The sequence below is a fragment of the Micromys minutus genome, assembly GCF_963924665.1.
Source record: "Micromys minutus genome assembly, chromosome: 8".
Lineage (NCBI taxonomy): Eukaryota > Metazoa > Chordata > Mammalia > Rodentia > Muridae > Micromys > Micromys minutus.
Window position 1 is genome coordinate 49,142,495 of NC_137977.1, and position 21,677 is coordinate 49,164,171.

Below are 21,677 nucleotides of genomic sequence, written 5' to 3' on the forward strand. Positions count from 1 at the left end.
GACTAAACACTGATGGCAGTAGTGACTAAGTACTCATCAGAGTAGTGACTAAACACTGATGGCAGTAGTGACTAAGTGAGCTTTACAGTGTTTTTCATTATAATCTAAACTTCAGCTTTTGTGTGATGTTTGACATGACTTTGCTTATCTTTTTTAAGATCTATAACCTATTAATCCAGATAGTTATGGTATGATATAGCCACTCATTAACAGTAGGTCCTTTTCTTAATTCTTGTTAATTTCAATATAAGTAAAACGTGATGACATTGTATCTAGAACTTTTCTGCATAAGAACTCTTTAATAATTGGCTAAACTTCTCATTAAGGAGTTTAAGCTGGACCTAAAAGCCACGTTATTAATTTGCCACAGCAACTACTATCTAACAAATGGCATGTGAGGACCATTCGTTTATTTGTTTATTTTGAGGCAGAGTCTAGTATATAGTTGAGGCAGCCTACAAGTCACTATTTGACCAGGCTGGCTTTAACCTCATAGAGATCCACTTGCCTTCATCTCCTTTGGGCTAAGACTAAAGGCTTGTACCACCATCTCCAGCTGTTTGAAAGTTTATCATACTTATTTATTTGTGTGTGCATTATGTGTTCACAGGTACATAGCATGACACATATGTAGAAATCAGTGGACACCTTTAAGGGAACTTGTGTTCTTCCATCAAATGGGTTCCAGAGAGTGAACCTAGGTTGTCAAGCTTAGATACAAGTATCTTTACCCACTGAGCCTCATCACTGGTCCAATTACCAAGATGAAAGTTGCAACAAATTTGGCAAAATAAAAAGTAAAATAAATAAAATAAAAATTCAAATATTAAAGGTTTATGCTGTGTATTTGGAAACTGAAGAGTACCAGATAGCTAACAATAGTGAACATGATAGAAAGTCATACAGAAGAATTTCATTGGAACACATCTAACAAGACTCAGGATAGCAGAAAGAAAATTACAAAATATTTCCCTCAAAGTCTGTACAAGTGCTGCAGATGGTGCAGTTTCACCTTACCAAATAGTCAAAGAATCGGGGGAAGAAGGTTTACTAGATACACTTATGTATTGTTTATAATAAATTTTTAAAAACTGAATGGATTTTTATGTAAATATGATAGTTCTTCAGATTTAAGAAATAACATACTGAACAAGATTCCAGGTGGGAAGAGCTAGTGGTAGACCACTGTCCTCATAATCAAGAGGCCATGGGTTCAGTCCCCAGGAGTGGAGGGAAAAGCATAACAGGTGCTGTCTCAAGTCTATCAGTAAACATAAGAAATACAGGAAAAGGCACGAGCATAAATGATCTAAATGAATAGGAAGGAGTGAGTATCTAACATTGCAAGGACATTGGTTTTCTTCCTTAGAACAACAAAAGCAGCTACAGCCCTTTCAGAGCAAACATCAGTGGTTGTTTGGCTATTGTACTGGGTACCATGGTTTTTCAAATTTGTACACTAAAGCAGTCAGAATCAGATGAGACAAACATGGCATTTCTAAAGAAAGGAAAAGGAAGCAGGGCTCTCTAGATCTTTAGATCATAGTTGCTATAAAGTTTACAGTGATTAGTGCGAGAGAGAGCATCAGTCTCATTAAACAACCTAACACAAACATTTCATAAATATATAGCAATTTGACTATTGATCAGTGAAATAAATGATAAAATTCAGTGAGTCTTTGCATGTCTATATGGTAGTAATCAAATTCAGGGCTTTGTGCATGCTAGTAAATTACCCCAAAATAAATTGATAAGGCAAGTAAGTTTAATGATATATAGTTCATTTTATACTTTTCTCATTGTTATGACAAAATACAAGATTGCAATAACTTATGGGAGAAAAGGTTTATTCTGGTTAATGATTTGAGAGTGTCAGTCCATCACAGCAGGTAAGGCATGGTGAATGAAGCTTGTGGTAAAACTCTTTATACAGTGGCATAACAGGAAACAGAACTAGGCAGAAATTAATGCTGTGCTAAATATTAATTGAGAGTTTTTACTCCACCTTTGATCATTCAGTTCCCAAATAAAAAATAAAAAACTTTGTATTTATAATAATCCTTAAAGCACTAGAGCTGTGTAGATACCAATCTTCTATGCTATCCTGTCTACTTCCCTGTCAACAGTTCTGAGATATCACTTGTCCTGTTCCACCCAGCACTCTCCAACTGACCAGCCCTCGTGGCCGTAGTTTCATGATTCATCTTCCCCATGGCATCTTCTCCTCTCTTCATCTCTCTTTCTTTCTTCCACTCACACTCTCTGCTTCAGACCCCAAGCCTGGCAACTGAAGCCCCACCTACCTCCCTTTTGCCCAGGCACAGGCTGTCAGCATCTTTATTTAACCAATAGTTTTCAAATTAAAGAGCAAGATTACACAGCATCACTTGGTATATGTGGGGTTTCCTTGTCCCAGAGGCAACCAGGTCTTTTCGGGCCAGTATTTAGCATTACAATACATAGAACAAACCAAACCTCAACAAACTAAACCCTCTTTCGGTTTATTTTTGAAAGGCCAGTCCCTGTTGACCTACTTATGTTCATCAGGCCTACCTTCTAAAGACTGCACAGCTATCAGAATAGTCCCCTTTGCTGGTGCAGCATTTAGACCAAGAGCCCATGAGGGCTCTTTAGATTCAAACCAAGTCAGTGATCTTTGGGTTGCCATAAAACATAGTAAAATTAAATTTCTACTCTCTGTTGTTATCGAAAGTAAATCCATGTGGGTTTATCAATGTTTATAGAAAAGACAAAATATTTCAAAACTTTTTACAGATGATTCAGAAGAGTGTGACTTTGGAATAAGGACACGTCCATAAATAGAAACTAGAAAGAAAGTTCAGCCAAACCATAATGGAGATGGATAAGTTCAATTGTATTAGAATTCCAACCTTCTATCAGAAAGTAAAAAGTAAAACTACAAAGAGTATTTATAATGTAAGTGAGGAGAGGTGATAAATTACTTGTGTATAAAAAGATGATAAAGTAAACAAAACTTGTTCATCAGAAAAAGTAAGTGAAAGAGCTTCTCTGGGAGAAAACGAGAATGCCCTATAAATCCTGGAGAGCTGCTGAGCCTTGTCATCAAGTGACTTGAAAATTAGAAGTATAGTGTGCTGACACACGGAGTGGGATCAAGTGTTGATGAGGATTTTGAGCTACCAGGGCTCTTTTTTATTTTGATAAAATTTAAAAGCACATAAAATGAATTTGTGATCAACAATGTATAAACCTGTGGTTAAAAGATAAAAGCTAGGAAGCAAGTTTTTTTTTATTATTAAACAAATGTGTTTTTTACAGGATATTTAATGTATTTACATTTCAAATGTTATTCACTTTTCTGGTTTCCCCTCTCCCATAGTCCCTTCCCTTGCTTCTATGAAGATGTTCCCCCTCGCTCCCACCCACTTCCACCTCAAGACCCTAGCATTCTCCTACACTGGGGAAACGAGCCTTTACAGGAACAAGGGCCACACCTCCCCTTCCAGTACAAGGTGTGCATTCATGCTGCACTTCTGAAGGTGCTTCCGAGGTAGTACAGAGATACCAACTAAACATTCTCATGTAGCACAACTATCCTAAGTAGTCTCTAAGTGGACATCTTATACACACACAATGTAAACATCACTACTTTGGTTTAGAGTGTCTTGGTAAATTTTCACTGTCATCAGAAATCCCATCATGCTATCTATAGATTAGGTTCAGCTAGGTACTTTGGAGATTGCTTTCAGCATCTTAAATATATCATTACATCTCCATTTTGCAACTCTTCTAAAACACTATAAAAGCTATCTTTAGCACAGAGAGTTTAAGAAATTACTTTGAGATAGTCTTATGTTGGAGCCTGGAAATTCTTGAAGGGACCGAAGAAGTTAAGATGTACCCCACCTCAGACAGAAGCTTCATCAGTTATCTCTACAGAGAAATCAATAGATGTTCATAGTAGAAAGTGGTTAAACACTATAGGATGGTAAAGAGAAGCCTTATGATACTTTTACTAATTCTCCTAAGTATTTTATACAATGGATTTTGATCAAATTTACTCTCTTCTTCCAACTCCTCCTAGGTCTACCTGTACCTCCCTATGAATCTAACTTAAAGAAATAACATTTTGTTGAATTTGTGTTTCCATAACTACTCCTGGGCATGGGGCCTGCTGTGCAGTGTAGTAGATCTACCAAGTATCACACCAGTAGAATAAACAAAAAAATAAATAAATAAATAAAACAACAGAAATGGGCTCGTCCTCTTCTATCAGCTATCAAATACCAGTAGCTCCTCGGCTATTCGGTGGGATTTTACACCCACTTTCCCTCCTCCACACTGTGATTTTTCGATGACTTGAGCATGCATAGGTCTTGTGCATTCTGTCACAACGACTGTAAGGTCATACATGCAATGCTTCTGTTATGACCTTTGGCTCCTACAATGTCTCCAAGCCCTCTTTGGTGAACATACTTGAGTCTTGGAGGAGGGGTCTATTATGTACACCAAATTTAATCCTGAACTCTTCATAGTCTTCTATTCTTCACTTGTTGCCCCACCTCCAAGAGGTGTCTCTGTGTAAACTGCTATCTGCTGCAAGGGAAACCTTTATTCTTTAGGACTGAGAGATGTACTGATATATGAGTATAATGACAATATGTTATTAGGAGTCATTTTAATAGTATGAGCACTTAACAAAATAATTACAGTAAATTCTCTCTATAACCTATAACCTATCTAATCATAACTTTTTGGCTTTCTTGACAGTACCATATATGGGTTGCAGCTCTTGAAATGGGCATCAGATCCAATGTGAAAATGGTCGGTTACTTTGTTAACACTTGTGCTGCTGTTGTACCAGTAGGCATATCTTGTAAGACCAGTATTACTGTAGCTGTCAGGGTTTTCACATCTAGGTAAGACTGATGATTGCTCTTCTGCTCCAGTACTGTGCATAGCATCTTCTAGCTCTGTGAAAGCTACTCTGTAGAAATGAAGCTTCTAGGTCTGTTCCCACTTGATTTTGCCATATTTTATTACCCAAGTATGTGATGCCTTTATCAAGAGAGTCTGTCAAGTTCTAAGGGGTAACTGAAAGCAATGGCTATAGCCTATAATGTGAGAGGCTTTATGGGATTCTGCTGGCCAACAGTTCACAAAAGAGGGATCCTATTCCTTGTCCTGGAGTTAAAAGAGACTCTTATAGTCTCAGAAAATGTGTATACAAAATATCAGCTGCTCTTTTGTCTATCTAGGGCTGAGGAAGAATGAACACTAAAGTATAGGGACAGGTCCACTCTAAAAGAGCTCAAGGACAGCCCAGATTGTGGATGATCAACACCCTGGCCAGAGAGCTCAGGTTGAAGTGTTACACTGCTTTCCTTGGAGCTGGTTCAAATACTCGTGAGAAATAGGAACAAGGGCAATTTGATGCAGCTCACTATTCCTGAGCAGCCCAGGGCAAGAGCTGCTATGGGGGCCACCTGCCTACCTGCAAAGCTTGGGTAAGCTCCACCTACCAGGGAGGGAGGCATCTTTCTCTCGGTAGGATCATTTCTGGGGTTCAGTTGTCAATATCCTGCCTGACATTTCTATGGAGAAGTGCCGTTGATTTGGAGCTGAGGTGCTGTACAATGTCAAGTGTTCCAGGAAGAATCATTTACTCTTCCAATTCTAAATATAGTCACAAAACTGAGAACTTGCTGATCACTGCAATTTGCTTCTCTGCTTGATTCCTTCTGCTAATGATATTCTCCATTAAAGTGTTATGAATTAAGGGTTTATGTTTTGAAAGACCAACCAAAAACTGTTTTCTTGTGGCTAGAGATGGCTCAGTGTGTGAAATACCTACCATATCAGCATGAGGACTGGACTTGGTTCCCAGTCCATGTAACTCTCAAGTGTAGGGCTTGTGTCTATTTCCAGTAAAAGGGGAAACCCCCGGGTGGAGGGTGGCCAAGGAGTCTGCCTAACTGATGAGCTTTGGGTTTAGTGAAAGACCCTATCTCAAGCCCCTCAGTTTGATTTCTGTTCTTCCCTCACATATTCTGTGTACACTTGACTTACCCCTTAGGAACACGATGGACTGGAGTGACTGTTCCCTGAACAAAGGTGTTTGCCTTTCAACCCTGGTTAGAGTCTTTAGGTCATGTAAAGCTGAATGAGAACAACCAGCACCCAAGAGTTATTCTCTGACCTCTACATCTAGGGCACATATGTAAGTACACACACACACACACACACACACACACATACAAAGAGAGAGAGACAGAGACAGAGACAGACAGAGACAGAGACACAGAGAGACAAACACAGAGAGCATAAGGAAGTTTCCTCCTTTACCCCCTAAGAAGTTCCATTTCACGCTTGCATATGTTTCTATACAATACTACTGAAAGAAGTAGATTTAAACTGGAAAGAACCAGACTAGTGACAAACTCTGTGTGTGGTAAGCACAACTAACCCTATTTTACTTTTGCTGGTGAGCAGATGATGTAACTGTTGGTACCCAGTCTGCATCTCAGTAGCCTAATAAAGCTCTGTCCCATACCTACTACTTCAGAAGAATTAGCGATTTGTTAACAAAATTAAATCTTTTATTATAATGTACAGTAGATGTACAGATTCTATATTTAACTTCTATTTGCCTCTTTTTTTTTTTTTTTTTTTTTTGGCCTGGTAGGAGGTATTTCATCGGCTGGAGAAATGGTTCTTCTAATTTCTTTCCAGTCCCAGTGGACTTTACAATGCATTTCTCCCAAAAAGAAACTGCAGTGCAGTTCCATTTTATGTTGTGAAATGTTGCAGTGCCGTCCATTTTAGCCGTGGTTGTCAGTTCACTGGGACAGACCTCTGGGAGTAATGAAGGAATCAAAATGGCAAGTAGAGGATTTCCCTGTGTTTTTGTGCTAAAGAGGGAACAATATTGGCAGGAGGAGAATTCTTTAGATTCTTAAGCACTGAAAAAGAGTTTCTGGCCAAGAGAAAGTAATGCATTAAACCCAAAACCATTTAAAACTCTGCTTTGTCTAGCTGACCATCATGTTCTGAGAACAGTCTGCTCCCAGTTTCTTCTGTGCCAGTTCTGTGACCTTCCTTTTCCTTATGCCATAGTTGGCTTGATCGGAGCGGCCCCTGTGCTTCTGGGAAGAGCAGAGTTCTGGGCAATAGCACAAGTCTTCAAATATTGATGTGGTCGCTCCCCAAGTTCGGCAGCATTACATAGTTTTTATGCAGAAAATCATTTTAACTCTTCTTCTTGCCAGAAGTCATATTGCTGAACCTACAGATTGTCCATCAATATAATTTTTGTAACCCTAGAGTTTGCTTTGTGGATATTTATATAACATGTATACATGCATATGCACATAGTGTGTATGCTCAGAAGATGTAAAAATTTTAATGCTAAATAAAAATGGAAAAGTAACTACTTTTCTACTTTGTACCTTCCTTATATCTGTCATCTAAGTGCACACACATGGAAGAGCCATGTAGTTATTTGCCTAACATAGGCAAGGGCTAAGAAAAGTAGTAGTATTAACTTATACTGTATGTGACTGCCAGTTTGACAGTCAAAGATGTTGAATTGGTGGCAGTTTACATAACCCAACCTAACAATGAAATTATTAAAACAAGTCACATATAAATGTGAGCCCAGATTAACATCTGTACCACAGACACACAAGTCTGTCAGGGTGGTCCACGCTCACGGCTTAGTGATGACTCAGTCTATGCTTCAGCAGAAGGAGTCTGACCACTGTGGCAACAGCACAGACTTTGCTCAGCGGATGTGTGAATCAAGTGTCTCATAGGTAGGATTATGTGAGTCCTTGAGATGAATTCCTCAAGTTTTTTTATGTGGTTGTCTTCTTGGCATGGCAGTTTCATTTCTGAACTCTGCTGTTTTCCTGACTTATAAACCTATTTATTAATGCCTTAGGTGATGGTTGAATACTTTCAATGTAAATTGAAGAGACAGATTTAAACCTTGCTTAAAATTATATCAGGAAGTATATCATCCACCATTAAGATTGTGTAGCTTTTATTAATCTACTTTATGTCTTGTTAATTTAAATTTTTTATTTATGTGCATCTAGTTATGTCTCTTTCTGTATGAGTGTATACCATTTGTGTGGTGTAAGCTACAAATGGCTGTAAGCTACCTGATATGGATGCTGGGAAACAAACTGCAGACCTAGAAGAACAACAAGCACCCTTAGCCTCGGAGCCATCTCCCCAACCCTATCCTGCTAACTATCAAAATGCTATTTCATTGTTGTCTTTGAGTTCTTGTAATGAGTTTAATTGGTTTGATATATATTTCTCAATTCTGTATACAGTATGTATTCCAAAGCCTCAACCTTTAGAGTAGTTGTGGATTGGAAGTATTTTAGCACTTAAGTTTAATTAACTTGATCACATTGGTGTGACTTTGGGTGTAATAATGTTTTCTATAGCTTTTGCCTTTAAAAAACAATATTGATTAAAAATTTTATACATGCACACAATGTGTCTTAACAATATTGATTGAGAATTGCATACATGCTGGACTTTGGTAGTATTTGCTGGTGCTTCGGTTGTCCCTCAGGGACCCCATCCTGTAAGAAAACAGACTCTCCCTCTCCAGCAGCCATTAATTGCCAGTAGCTCCTCAGTGAAAGGTGAGAATGTTTTGGCCTTAGTTCTAAAGACACCGGGTGATCCTACATGGTACTTTATTAACTTTCCCCTGTGCGTCCTGTGGAACGTGCAGCAGTCCTGACTTTCTCCACCTGGAAACTAGACAGAAGCAAGCAGCTCAGGAGCTTCGCCCTCACTGAAGGGACTTGTTGACTGACCACCTGATCTTGTGCTTCGACACACTGCCTTGCTGAAAAAACCTTCACTTCCACTAACCTTTTTTTTTTTTAAGCTTCTTTACTCAAAAGCACCAGAGTCTTTGTGTGGAGTACACAGGAGTGGAGCTTGTAAAGCTCTGTTCCATGGACCCATGAGAGGAAGCATTGAGGAAGCTGAAATAAATATTGAACGAATATAGAACTATCAGAATAGTATAATGAGAAAGCACACAGATGCCATTTAAGTCTTTCTACTGCTTGGACAGTATGTAGAAGGCATATTTGGTGAAGCAAAGACTTAACACAAAGGAAGCTTAGACTTTGTGGTATATCTTGCCCCCAACAGTGGCGGAATGTCTGTGTTACATTAGTTTCCTTTTTGGTAGTAGGGAAATGAGAAAGCATTGTTCCACATTTCTTCTAGGATTTGGGGGGAGGAGGGAGGTAAGTAGAGAGCAACTGATAGGGGTGCCTCGTAACTGACAGGCTAGATGCAGTCTTTTCTGTTAGGAGTAGCAATAACACTTACCTACAATCATCGTGAAGAAATGTGTTTTTGTGTTATAAAAACTTATATAGGCACTAGTAAGAAAGTAATCGCGTATGGATGCCTCCGTGCACAATGCCTCACAATTTTTTGAAGCAGTTTATAAATTAGTGTGAGCACTGTAAGATATACTGTATCACTTACTTTAAGGACATAAATCCCCTCCGGTGTCTGAGCACTATAAACTGTGGTGTACCATTTACTTTAAGAACAGTGAACTCAAGCAGAAACATCAAATCTACTGTGACCCCAAATTCAAAATGACACCAGGCTTACTGGGGTCATATATACTTCAGTGCCATTTTATAATGATTTAAGGAATTACCTTGTTACTTTTGGAAACCAGCAAGTAAGAAGAAGTAAGCATTTCTTCTGTGGTTTGTTTGTTTGTTTGTTTATTTATTTATTTATTTATTTATTTATTTATTTTATTCTGTGTTTTTATGAATGTATAATCAAGTGGCGGGGAGAGGAAATTGTATCAGCTTTTAAAACCATTTTTAAATTTTATTTAATTGTGTATATGTGTGAAAAGGGGACAGATAGACAGACAGACATCCAGATACAGTGTGGAAATGTGTGTGGGCTACCTGCAGAGGCCAGAAGAAGGCATCAGGTCCTGGACTTACAGGTGGTTGTGACCCATCTAGTGTGGGTGCTGGAAAATGAACTCCTGAAATCTGATCATCTGCCAGGGACAAAAAAAAAAAAAAAAAAAAAAAAAAAAAAGGAAAAAAAATGCTGAGCCACTCTCCTGTCCTCGAAAATTATTATAATAGTGTTCTATCCAGTAAAGGATAGGTAAAGATAGGATGTTAACATGCAGTTACTTTATTCTCCCACTGAATCCACAGACCTTGACTACAGTTCCAACCCCAACCTAAAACAGTCAGACAGTGCTCTATACTTCTGCTGGAAGTATATCATTCTTGAGGTAGAATCTGTTCATCCACTTTGTAGCATACAAAGATCAGAGCATCTGAAATACTGTTGGAGGCGTGGAATGATCAGAGCCAGACCTAAGATGGTATAAAGGAATTGACAGTAGATAGAAGATAAACTAAACTATAGGTTTAAAAACGTAAGAGAGAGGGAGATTTGTACTATAAATAGAAGAGACCGAGAAAGAAGAAAAGGAGAGGCAGAAAAGGGGGAAGGTAGGTAGAAAGGAGGGCAGAAAAAATTGATACAATTGTAACTCTGACAGTCTATTTGATAAATCTGAAGAATTGATTGTTATTCTAGATGTGATAGTAGTTTTGTGGGTTTTTTTTGTATGTGTGTCTCAATCTTTAAGACAGACAATGAAACATTTATAAGTGGGATTTGTTGCAAAGTAACTCAAAGTTCTAGAGAGAAATATGCCAAGAGTAGCTAATTTCTTAAGCCATGTGAATTTATTGCTCACAGTTTGGGAAACTAGGGCATTTGCCATCAAAGTGGCTTACGGCTTGTTGTATTATGTATCAGAGATGGCACTTTCTAGTCTATGTCATGTGGTAGGAAGAGTGAACAAGGTCTTTGAATCCCATTGAATAAGGGCACTTATGTCTTAATCACCACCCAAAGGTTCAACTCTTAACATCCACTTTGGATTTAAGCACTTTCAGATCACAGCATTTATGCAGGTGGACAATGTGTTACCTGTGTACTGCCTACACAAGCGGGCAGTATTCTGTCTGTGCAGCATCAACACACTGGGCAGTTCTGTGGGCAATTGTGGTCCTTTCAGTGACCATGACATCTCCTTGTTGCTTCTGGGGTGTGCTTGTCCTTTTTCCTTCCTCTGTAATACAGTTGTATAATGTGCACTTGACTGGTAAGTTAGATTCTTTCCATAACTGAAGCAGGGCTCATGCTGAGCCTCTTTACTGTCTCGGAGTAGAATTGATCTCCCTTTCACATTTGATTCACCCTCTACAGATTTTGAAAGGAAGAAAAATGGCATTGCTAGCTCAGTTTAACTAGGCCAGAGTTAATAAGGGGCAGGCTGGAAACCAGTTGTTGTGATTTTTGCTGCCTTTCTCTGCCTTGTTTGGATGTGCTAATGTAGTAGAGTTTGAGTGAACAGTCTTCAACATCCTGGAGGTATGGATGCTCGCCCGGGCCTCTGCTATCTGTTTGTATGGGGATGACTCTGTGACAGACTGTTAGAACAGCTTGTTACTGTGGTATTGTCAGGAGAGGACAGCATAGAATGCTTCATTCGATAGTTCAGACATAAAACCCCTTTGTGTGAAAACTGTAGGTATAACCTAGATAATATTTTTTGTGTAAACAATGTACCTAATTTGGACAGAACCTATAATCGCAAGTCAGGAAACTTCATTCATGTAGTTTCATATGTACCAATAATGTGTTGTCTATGCTTTCTGGGAATGACTTTTAATCTCCCTAAAAGTATGAAACTAGTATTGTATTCCTCACAAAGCTATTTTCAGAATAAATGAAACAGTGCATGTCAACACACAGCACCACACCTGCTGCCTACCAGTCGGGGGATAAATATAGATGGCTCTGTGCATTTTTCATTCCTTTCTGTTTTGTAGTATTTTTGAAGGATTATTATCCAGGAAGTTTTCCACATTAAAAAATTTCACTCTAAAAGATAAATATGATTTACAATTAAATATGTCTAGGCTTGAGAAAAATAAAACTAGTTTAAACGGAAGGATAGGAGTGTGGTCTATCAACAGCAGCCTGCCCTCTGTTTGCCGGGCAGACACTACTGCACTGAGTACCTCTATCAACTCAAGCAGGTCTCATCCAAATCACCATGTCTTATTAGATGAAAAGGCAGGTACACCAGTGCCCGCCTTCGGCGCTGTACAGTTCTTTGTACTTACCCATAGTATGTTAGTCAGTGGAGACAAACATAGGTTTTTCCTTTTAACTGAAAAAGCAAGGTGTGGAGTGAGAGAAGATGCCTCAATTGTTTGAAGGACACTGGATTTTATGGAACTGTGTTTCCTCCCTCCCCTAATTCTGATACTGTCCCCTGACATTTTAAACTATGGTTTGGCGCTATGTCTTATTCTCAAGTATGTGAGAACAGAAAAATGATCATGCACGATTGTTCTGTCATACATTTCTAGATACAAGAAAAATTAGATGGTATTAAATTAAATCCATATGTTAACAATATTTTGGTGATCTTATTTTTAATTATTGATCCTAGAGGATTTAGACTTTTTTTTTATAACAAGGGAGTACTATACCCTCTTTCAGATTTTACTTAAATGTCAATAACAGTAAAATAGTGAAAAAATAAATTTCTTAGTTTGATTAACATTATTACTTCTTTCATGTCCATTAAATATGAAGACTGCGTTTTAGTGCTTTTTTTTAATGTTGAAGAGTTAATCTATACATAGCTTACAGATTTAATGAAAAAGAGCTATATTTGAAAGAAAGTTGTTTTTAACATTAAAATTATATATTAGCCAATACAGTGAAGCATCTAATTGTTTCCTGTCCCTTCCAAAATTACTCAGCCTGAAAAGATAGTACATATTGATTTACTGTATAGTAAATGTTCAATTGTCTCTGTTCCTCTAAACACACACATACACACACACACACACTCCACTTATATACACTTCAGGGAACTGCATATCAAACCCTTGCTTTCATTAAACATCACAAAATAAAGATGCAGTATCTTTATCCTTTGAAAAAGGAAATGGAATTAAACACTGAAAACAAATAGCAATGATAGGGTAAGCTTCACATGGAAGGTCTCTGTTTGCTTTTATGATCAAAATTAAAACAAATTTCCAAAGGCAAAATCCCCATTCCCTGACAATGTATTATCAGCCTATTTCTCTGCACATGTAACAGTATCTACTCCCAGGCACCTGAGTATACTGTAAGAATCAATGTCAAAATGTTGCATATGCTTCATAATGATTTTAAAATTGATATAAATATTATGCAAATTCCAATTGTTCTTTCGCCATGATTTTGCTTTCTTTCAGGAAAGCACCACTGAATCAGAGAACAGGGTTTTATTCACATGCTTAGCTCTGGATTTCCAGCTGTTTAGGTCTTTGTCATCCTGCCTGTAATTTTTCTGTAAGCACCTGATTTTCCAGCACAGACTGAGCTATGTGTCTACAATTGTCTTGAAGCTAACTGAGTAAAGTTAGTGGTCAGTTCCTGCAGAACTGTATCAGACAACCAGCAGAAAGGCAGGCTCTCCGAGCAGCAGACTCCAGAAGTAAGACTCACTATGGGGCATTTTGTCTTCCTGCTAAGTGAGTGTAAATTGTCAGCTAGGATTTTAGCCTGTAATGCTGGTTGCTTCGGGTATTTTTGAGATTGACATGGCTTTCCCTTTGTTCCAGTTTATGTTATTAGATATACTACCGAGTGCCCTTCTGTTGAAAAATAGAGAAACCTGAATAATTTAAAATATATTGGACCTTCTCTATTTGAACATTAATATCTTAGATTTGCCTGGAACCCCTGTCACCACTGACAGACACCCTTTGTATCCTAGAGCTGCGAAGGTAGACTGAGCTGAGTGGGAAGGCTCATGTTTACCAGAGCGTTGCCATTAACCCAGCCACCACTTCTAGGCTAGATAATGGACTCAAAGGTTAAGAGCAGAGGATTTCAACAGCTCCAATCAGCAGGGCCTTCCCAGGGCTAATTACCTCTTTACTGCGCTGACTCTAATGTGACATGTTTATTGCTTTAACTAACAACTCATTAGCTTAGTTGATGTTTTTGTCAATATTAATTCGTTCATTTAAGCCAAGTCAAAGCTTAAACAAAGATGTCCAGGCTGAGAAACGGGCAGCCAAGTGACTTTTGTTTGCCCATCTTCCGCAACCTCTCATTCCCATTCAGTAAAATGAATGTGTTAAGTGCTTGTATTGAGAAAGTCAGTATTTGCCCCTTTCCCAGCTCCTAGACAAATTCAGAATCTTCCTCTACACTGACTCCAGTCTGCACATGCTGCCTTCTTGGTCTTTAGCAAATGCTGAGGGTACAGCCTTGGTGATCTCAGCTCTCTATGTGTGAAGGGCTAACCTGCAGCAGCTCTGGTGATCTCGGCTCTGTGTGTGAAAGGCAGTCTCAGAGGCACTGGTGCAGGACATAAGACCAGAGTACTTCACCAGTAGGAAGCTAGATGGACACCAAATTATTATCAGTCATCATAGGAACCATGGTCACAAAAAAGAAAATATTTTCCTTTGTGGGACTGTATACATTTTATACTAAAACTCTGACAGTATTCACCTGTGTTTCTCAGTTACTGCTCTTTCTCGATGCCATCCCAGCATTTCCCTCCTTTCACTCTACTGAAACCTTATTGATATCAGCAGTAAGGTATGCAGAGCGATCCTATTATCATGCCTTAGCCTTTGTGTCAGTCTCTGACCCATGTGACAGCCTTGGCTCTGCTGGAACCCGAGACTTCCTTCTCTTCATTTCTGAGACACCAACTTCTCTTACCTCTTTGGCCCTTCACACTGTTTTGGTGTTTAAAGGTTCTTTTATATAATGATTTTCAGATTTTTATTTCTAACCCTAGTTTTTACACCTAAACCCATATATCCAGGGACTCAGCTGAGAACCGCTCTGTGACTAGCAGAGCTAGTGGGCTGCAAGACACTTGGCAACTAAGATGTCCACATGAGATTTGCCCTTCACATATTCTACCATTCCTTACAGCAACATGTACACAGATGCTTCACCCAGAGGTTGTGGTCCAGGAACAAACATACAGGCTGCCACCAAGGAATCCTCTCTGGTGAGGGCACTGTGGGAGGTGTTTCAGCTATGGTGGCTGGGAGAATGGCAGTATTGGAAGTTACAGAAGGTCCTTGAGTGCTTTGGCCAGCAGCTGGTGCTGACAGGCAGGCATTTGCAAACTCAACAATGGGTCCAGAAACTCAATGGTTGAACACGCATGTCTCAAAGCCCTGTTGCCAATGAAGATCAGTGCAGTGAATTAAGATGCCATGTCTGGGGAACAGGGTAGTACCATCCCAGGGCTGCTTCTGAAGTTTTAGTTTTGGTCTTGGTCCAGTGGGCATTACTCAAAGCTTAGGAATGATTCATTACAATAATCTCAGCACTGGTATATTGAGATGAAAGGCAGAGACAGGAATATTCCTTGGAACCTTGCGACAAGATGACTTGCTATATGTAGCTGCAAACAAAAGACCCTGTCTCAGGCAATGTGGAAGGTGAGGACCAACAGCCAAGGTTGATCTTTGGCCTCCACATGTATGCAGCAGCACATACACAAACAATGCATACATACATGGAGGGGTGAGGGGGAAGAACCATAAAGAAATGTCCCAAACTAAACTGGATTGCTGCTCCTAATTATCAGCAAGCAGGCAGACACCGATCTTCCTGCTCTTCCTTGTCTGGCTAAATGTAATTGTCATTCACACAAACTGTGCCAGACCGCTTAGTCAGGCAGTCTCCCTTCCCCCTCCCTCCCCCTCCCTCCCCCTCTCTCTCTTTCTTTTTCATGAAAATGACCAACCCTTAAATGAACCCATTAAAACAACTTTTGAACCCCAGAATCCATGCAGTTCTCACTGATGTGTTATCTCTTGCCGAACCTTTGGAAGCTTAACTGGTCCTCCCAGGCTCACCCTTTCCCCTGCCCTATATGATGTACTTTGTGCACAGCCCCAGCTGCTCTCCACTGTGAAGTGAGACAAGGCCAGTCATCTCGCCAGAATCTTCCTCAGGAGTCCTGCACAGCCCGGTTTGTGAAGACTACTGTGCTGCATGACCTTCGACCCTCTGTCGTGTCCACTGTCCTGCAGTTTATACTGGTTTCCAGTGTCTCAGGTGTCCCAGGCAGGCACTTTCCTTACGCTTCTTCCACCAAAGTCAAGTGTTTCTCCAGTTCTGCCCTGGCCTCTGAGCTGTTCTTTCCCCCTGTCTTGGGTACTTCTAGGCTCCTGTGCTTGTTTTTCTGCCAGCACTTAGGAGTAGTTAAAGTGCTTATACTGGTTCATCTGGCTCTTACAGAAAGCATCATACCTAAAATTTGGGGGTCTGGGTTGAAAATAGTATCTGGTTCATCACTGGTCCTCAGTAAAGACTGGATATAAAAAGATAATTTAGCTACTAAGTGCATGAACTAACATGACCCTCAATTGTGGTCCCCTTCTATCGTCCTTCCTGTCCTCTCACTGATGAGCCTCTCACTAACCCTTCCTACTGAGAAGAGAGGAAAGGGATATTTGAATTGGACGACATTCATTGAATTATATTTTAACAGACTTCTGATCCTGGAAACATTTGTTTTTGTTTTAATTCTTTGTTGCTGACCCACATAGCTATCCAACCATTGGCATGTTCTACAGAAGGCCATGTGCACTGAGCAGTAAACACCCTTCTGTCTGTAGGATGACCAGACTATGTTATATTTTAGTCTGCCATCTAAAACGAGTTAACCAGAAGCAAAATAAGACTGAATTTCCCTATGGGATATAGCTTTGTCAATTTGACATTCAGTAAGACGAAGAAAAAATTCTACTTTCTATCATGGAGAATTTGAACTTTATATTCTTTTTATTGTAAGAAAGGAAACATGTAATTGTTTTAATTTAGGACTGTTTTAGTTAAACTAGTGCAAGACTATAAGTTTTAAAATATACTTGCTAGTTCTCCAACATAACAGAGTTCTTTTATGCCTTTAAATAAAAAGAAATGATGGCTTATTTTTTAATGTCATATAGTAAATAAAAAGTATGAGAGAGAAGGGGAGGTTGCCTTTTGATTTGTTTTTGAGACAAAGGCTCATTATGTAGTCCTGGCTGGAGCTCATAGAATTCCTCCTGCCTCGGTTTGCAAAGTCTTGTAGTTAAAGGCATGTGCCACGAACATCCAGTTATAAAAGTGTGTCTTAATTATTCTGCACTTACAAATAATACATATCAGCATCATCTGTAATCAAGTACCTGTGTGAAGCAGAAGACTAGAATTCCCTTGGCGCTCTGCCATTCCTGTTCTTTGATGGACATAGCAACTAGGAAAAGGTTTCATTCACTAGGTTACACTTTGAAATAAGTGGCCAATCATTATTTATTCATTTTGCACTCTTTGTAATGGCATAAATCATAATAAATTCATTTGGGTTAAAGTGTATATAATATGCTTTCCCCTAGGAATTTCCCTGTAATTGAGCTATTAATTAAGGTATTTTCAGAATATGGCCCTTTGTCCCCTCTCTGCTACTCAGACCCAGGAAGAGTTAGTGACTGTCTCTTCACCCAAGATTCTAAGGCCACTGAATGAGGTTGTGACTGGGACCGTTGTCTGCTGGAAGTGAGCAGAGCCTGAACACTGTTTCCTTTCTGTGGTGCTGCTCTTTTTGCATTGTCTCTGAGGGCACATAGAACAGTTAATGGAGGGCTGTGGTCTTTTAAACGGGTGAGAAGACGTTGTTTAATTTTCTGTCATTAAAGAGTGGTTTGATGCTCACTTCTGTGTTAATTTCTAATTCTTAATTTTTTTCTTGCTAGTATTTTCCCACCAGCATTAGTTGTCATAAAACCCAAGTTTCTGCCTTGAAACCCAGAGGAGCTCTGAAGTTGATGCCTCCTCCTGTCTCTTACACCATCTTCCATTGGTTTGCAGCCTGTAGCCCTGCTGTCACCTTCTGACAGGGTACTGGCTGCCAGATGACTCAGGGCGGTGAGGTCTAGATACAGTGTTGGGACTCACAGGGGTTTTCAGAGGTCTTCTACTTCCAAATAAGAAAGGATGATAAATCTCAGGCAAAAATTACAGTGAAAAGGCTGGGCCAAAAAAAGAAAAAAAGTATGTCACCAGTTTCATACTCTTATCCGATCTTCTCCTGGTTAGTGGCCCTCTACATGAACAAACTGGGTTGAACAGTACTGTGTAGTTTAAGTTTGTGTCTTGGTAAGAGCTGATCCATTAACTCTGTGGAGAAGTGAATACATAGAAAACTGAGGCACTGTGCTATCAGGTGTCTGTGTTCTCTGTGACCAAAGGAGCTTGCTTTCCCACACGCCTGTTGTGTTTGTGGTGCACTGTGAAGAGCAGAAGGTCTCACTGTGAGGCTCAGGCCGTGGGAAAGGGAAACAGTGTAGATGTTACGGGAGAGGAGTGATGCCCATAGGCTTGTGGAACTATAGTTCTTCTCGGATAACGAAATGTTTTCATGTAGTGTTGAGTAGATAGCATTTTTAATACAGTGAGTCTGTGCTGTGTAATAAATACATGTTCCACAATACAAATTCATAAAGTATTTTCATAATATCATTGTAGCACAAATGCATTCATGTGCCTGTGTTCTAAATTTGTATATTTATTTTTAAAAAGCCATTGTAACTAGCCAGATACAACAAAATTTACTAAGGACTGGTGGTAATTTTTTTGGTTTTTGGTTTTTCTTGCAAGTTTGTGATTGAATAATATTCTTCGTGCCAACGCAGTGAGTGAGCCGTAGTACGAGACTGACCTCTTAACCACAGCTTCACATTGCTGTCCTTGCCTCAGCCTCTCTCTTGTTTTAGTTTAGCCGGTAGAGCAAAGTGTAAATATTTTCTTGCACTATTGCTCTTTTGTAGCACTTTTAAAGGTAATAGTCTTCAGATAAGAATATGAGGTAAAAATGACACTAAAATATTCACTATTGATATCAGTGCTGGCTGCAGGTTGACAGAATTTTCTCGACAGCCAGAGGCTCAAATTCAATTGTGATTTTTTTTGATATTTTTTTATTTTTAATTTTTATTAAGTTTATTCATTTTTTAGCTTTACAACCCAATAGCAGCCCTTCTTTTCCCTCCCCGTACCTTTTCATGCAAGTCCTCCTTCCATTCCTCTTAGGAGGGGACTCCCCTTCTGTGTGTTAACTCCCCACCCTCAACCCTACACCCCACCCTTCACCGGGCACATCATTTTGCTGCAGGGCTAGGCCCATTCTCTCCCATTGAGTTCAGACACGGCTGTCCATTTATCATGTAACAGGCTCAGGGACGCCCCTGCTCTGGTTGTTGGGGGACCAGCATGAAGACCAAGCTGCTCATCTGCTACAGCCTATGCTTGCTCTTTGGGTAGTGAGTCAGTCTTTGAGAGCCCCAAGAGTCTAGGTTAGTTGACTCTGTTCATTTCCCTATGAGTTATTTGTCCTTTTTGGACCCTTCAGTCTTTCTCCCAATTCTTCAGTAAGACTCCCAAGCTCCATCTAATGTCTGAATGTGAGTCTCGGCATCCCTTTCCATTGGCTGCTAGATGGAGCCTCTCAGAGGACAATATGCTAGGTTCCTGTTTGCAAGCACAACAGAGTGTTAATTGTGATTTATCCAGTGCTGGACTTTGGTCCATTCAGCTCTGATTTTGATCCTGTGGGCTCTACATCTGTCTGCACTTGGCAGTGTGTGTGCATTTGGGCGCATAGTGGTAAGGACAAGCTGCATGGGGAATTCTCTCTGTAGAGCAGCCATCATCTCTATGACTCTCTGAGCCTACAGGGGAGGAAACTAAGACGTCCATCATTTGACCTTGACTGTGGTTCCAGATTGCAAACTGTAATGCAGAATTTCAGTCTGTGGTGAGTTGAGGTAGAGCTCCTTGGTGTATCCAGAGCTGGTGGCCAGGAGTAGGGCTTAGTATTTGTGAATTATAGAACATTTCTTTTTAGTTCCTTACAACATCTAATCTCTCAAAGTAGCTATGTTTTGCAATTTTTAAACACTATAGACCAGTAAAATTTCTAAAATTACAATATTTGAGAAAATTAAGAACTATTTCAAATTTATTTTTTGTCTGATATAAACATTAGCAAATACTATTACATACATAGTTTTATTTAAAATTTCTGTATTCCATCAAAAGTGTAAGAAGATAATTTTACTAAGAATGTAGTAAACCTACCTTGAATAAGCATTCTCTTCAGCTTACTCAGTTTGCTTTTGGATACATGCACTATTGTTTGTAATTTTTCTCATTTTTACCTTAGAACAGTGGGAATTTGCCATAGGCTCAGACAGGTTTATAAGTGATTCTTGGAATCATCAGGACTATACTGCACACATATAGCACAAAGCATTTCTTGGTATTTTCCAAAGCCACAGTTGTGAATGAAGCTCTGTGCTAAATAAGCCTATGCCAGAGAAGGTACATTTCACAGTTTTATATGACCAAGGTTTTACAATTTCATATGGATATTTACAAGGTTGAAAATTTAATGAATAAACAAAATTACCATTAAAGAGAGAACAAACAAAAGACTCTTTAAAATTAGTTTTCTTAGCCTCGGGTGGTAGCATATGCCTTAAGTTCCTAAAAGCAAAACAGAACAACAACAATACAAAATAAGTAAATAAATTACTATAATTCCTAGTGGTTTTCTTTTTGAATGTCAAAGTGCTCTTTCAGCAGGCCTTTGCAGTTAGTGGCCCCTGAACACGGTGAGCAAACTGTCACAAGGTCAGCCTTAGGCATATCAGTCAGCACAGTCAAAGCTAGGACACTTGACCAGGGTTAGAAACTATAGTATGCTGTTTTTACATTTGTAAAACAAACCTGCATAAAGAATGTTATTATAAATGGCACCAGAATGTGGAAAGAAATCTCCAGCCCTTCTGCTGACATTACCTCTAAAGACAAGTCTTACTGACGGAGTGTGTGAGTGTGACCTGTGGTAGATATAGCTGAAGAGCTGACGTTGTTAAGATCCTACATTACATTATTTGAACCAACTTCTTATTTGTGATGCTGAGTTGAAAGGAGCATTGTAGGGAGCCAGGGTACTCACGTTTTAATGTCAAAGTATTTGTATATAACTATTACATAATTAAGCACTGAAGAAGATAGTCTAAAACACTGTAACCTAACTTTCCTCTTGAAAATAGGGAGCTAAATAAAATATAAGTTCAAAATCTTTTATGATTTTATTGTTCAAATCCTTTTGGGGGAGAAAGTTGAAATATATTTATATTTTTAAAGTATACTTAATATTCTGATTTTTATTTTTTTAGGCAAGGCACTGACATATCTTCTGCTACAGCCACCAAGTCCCAAACTTCCTCCTCATAGCACCATCCGGAGAACTGCCATTGACCTAATTGGGCGAGGGTTCACGGTGTGGGAGCCTTACATGGATGTGTCCGCCGTGCTGATGGGGCTGCTGGAGCTATGTGCAGACGCTGAGAAACAACTTGCCAAGTATGTGCGGGTTCCAGTGGGTTAGTGTGTTCTTGTTGGAAGAAGCTGTTGAAGGTGTTGGTTATCCCTTAGATACTCAGTGTGCTTAATCAGTAGTAAATCTACTGGGAATAATGGCCGTGCTTGTA

At 39.4% G+C, this 21,677-nt stretch overlaps 1 protein-coding gene across 2 annotated transcripts in view; it reads left to right on the top strand.

The window, feature by feature from the left end:
- WDR7 (WD repeat domain 7) overlaps nucleotides 1-21,677 on the top strand; it is a 265,985-nt gene that overhangs the window by 169,189 nt on the left and 75,119 nt on the right. For both annotated transcript variants that reach the window (XM_080919796.1, XM_080919797.1), the window contains one exon: nucleotides 21,363-21,549. In XM_080919796.1, the coding sequence (XP_080775922.1) occupies nucleotides 21,363-21,549 (187 nt within the window). The remainder of the gene's footprint in view (nucleotides 1-21,362; nucleotides 21,550-21,677) is intronic.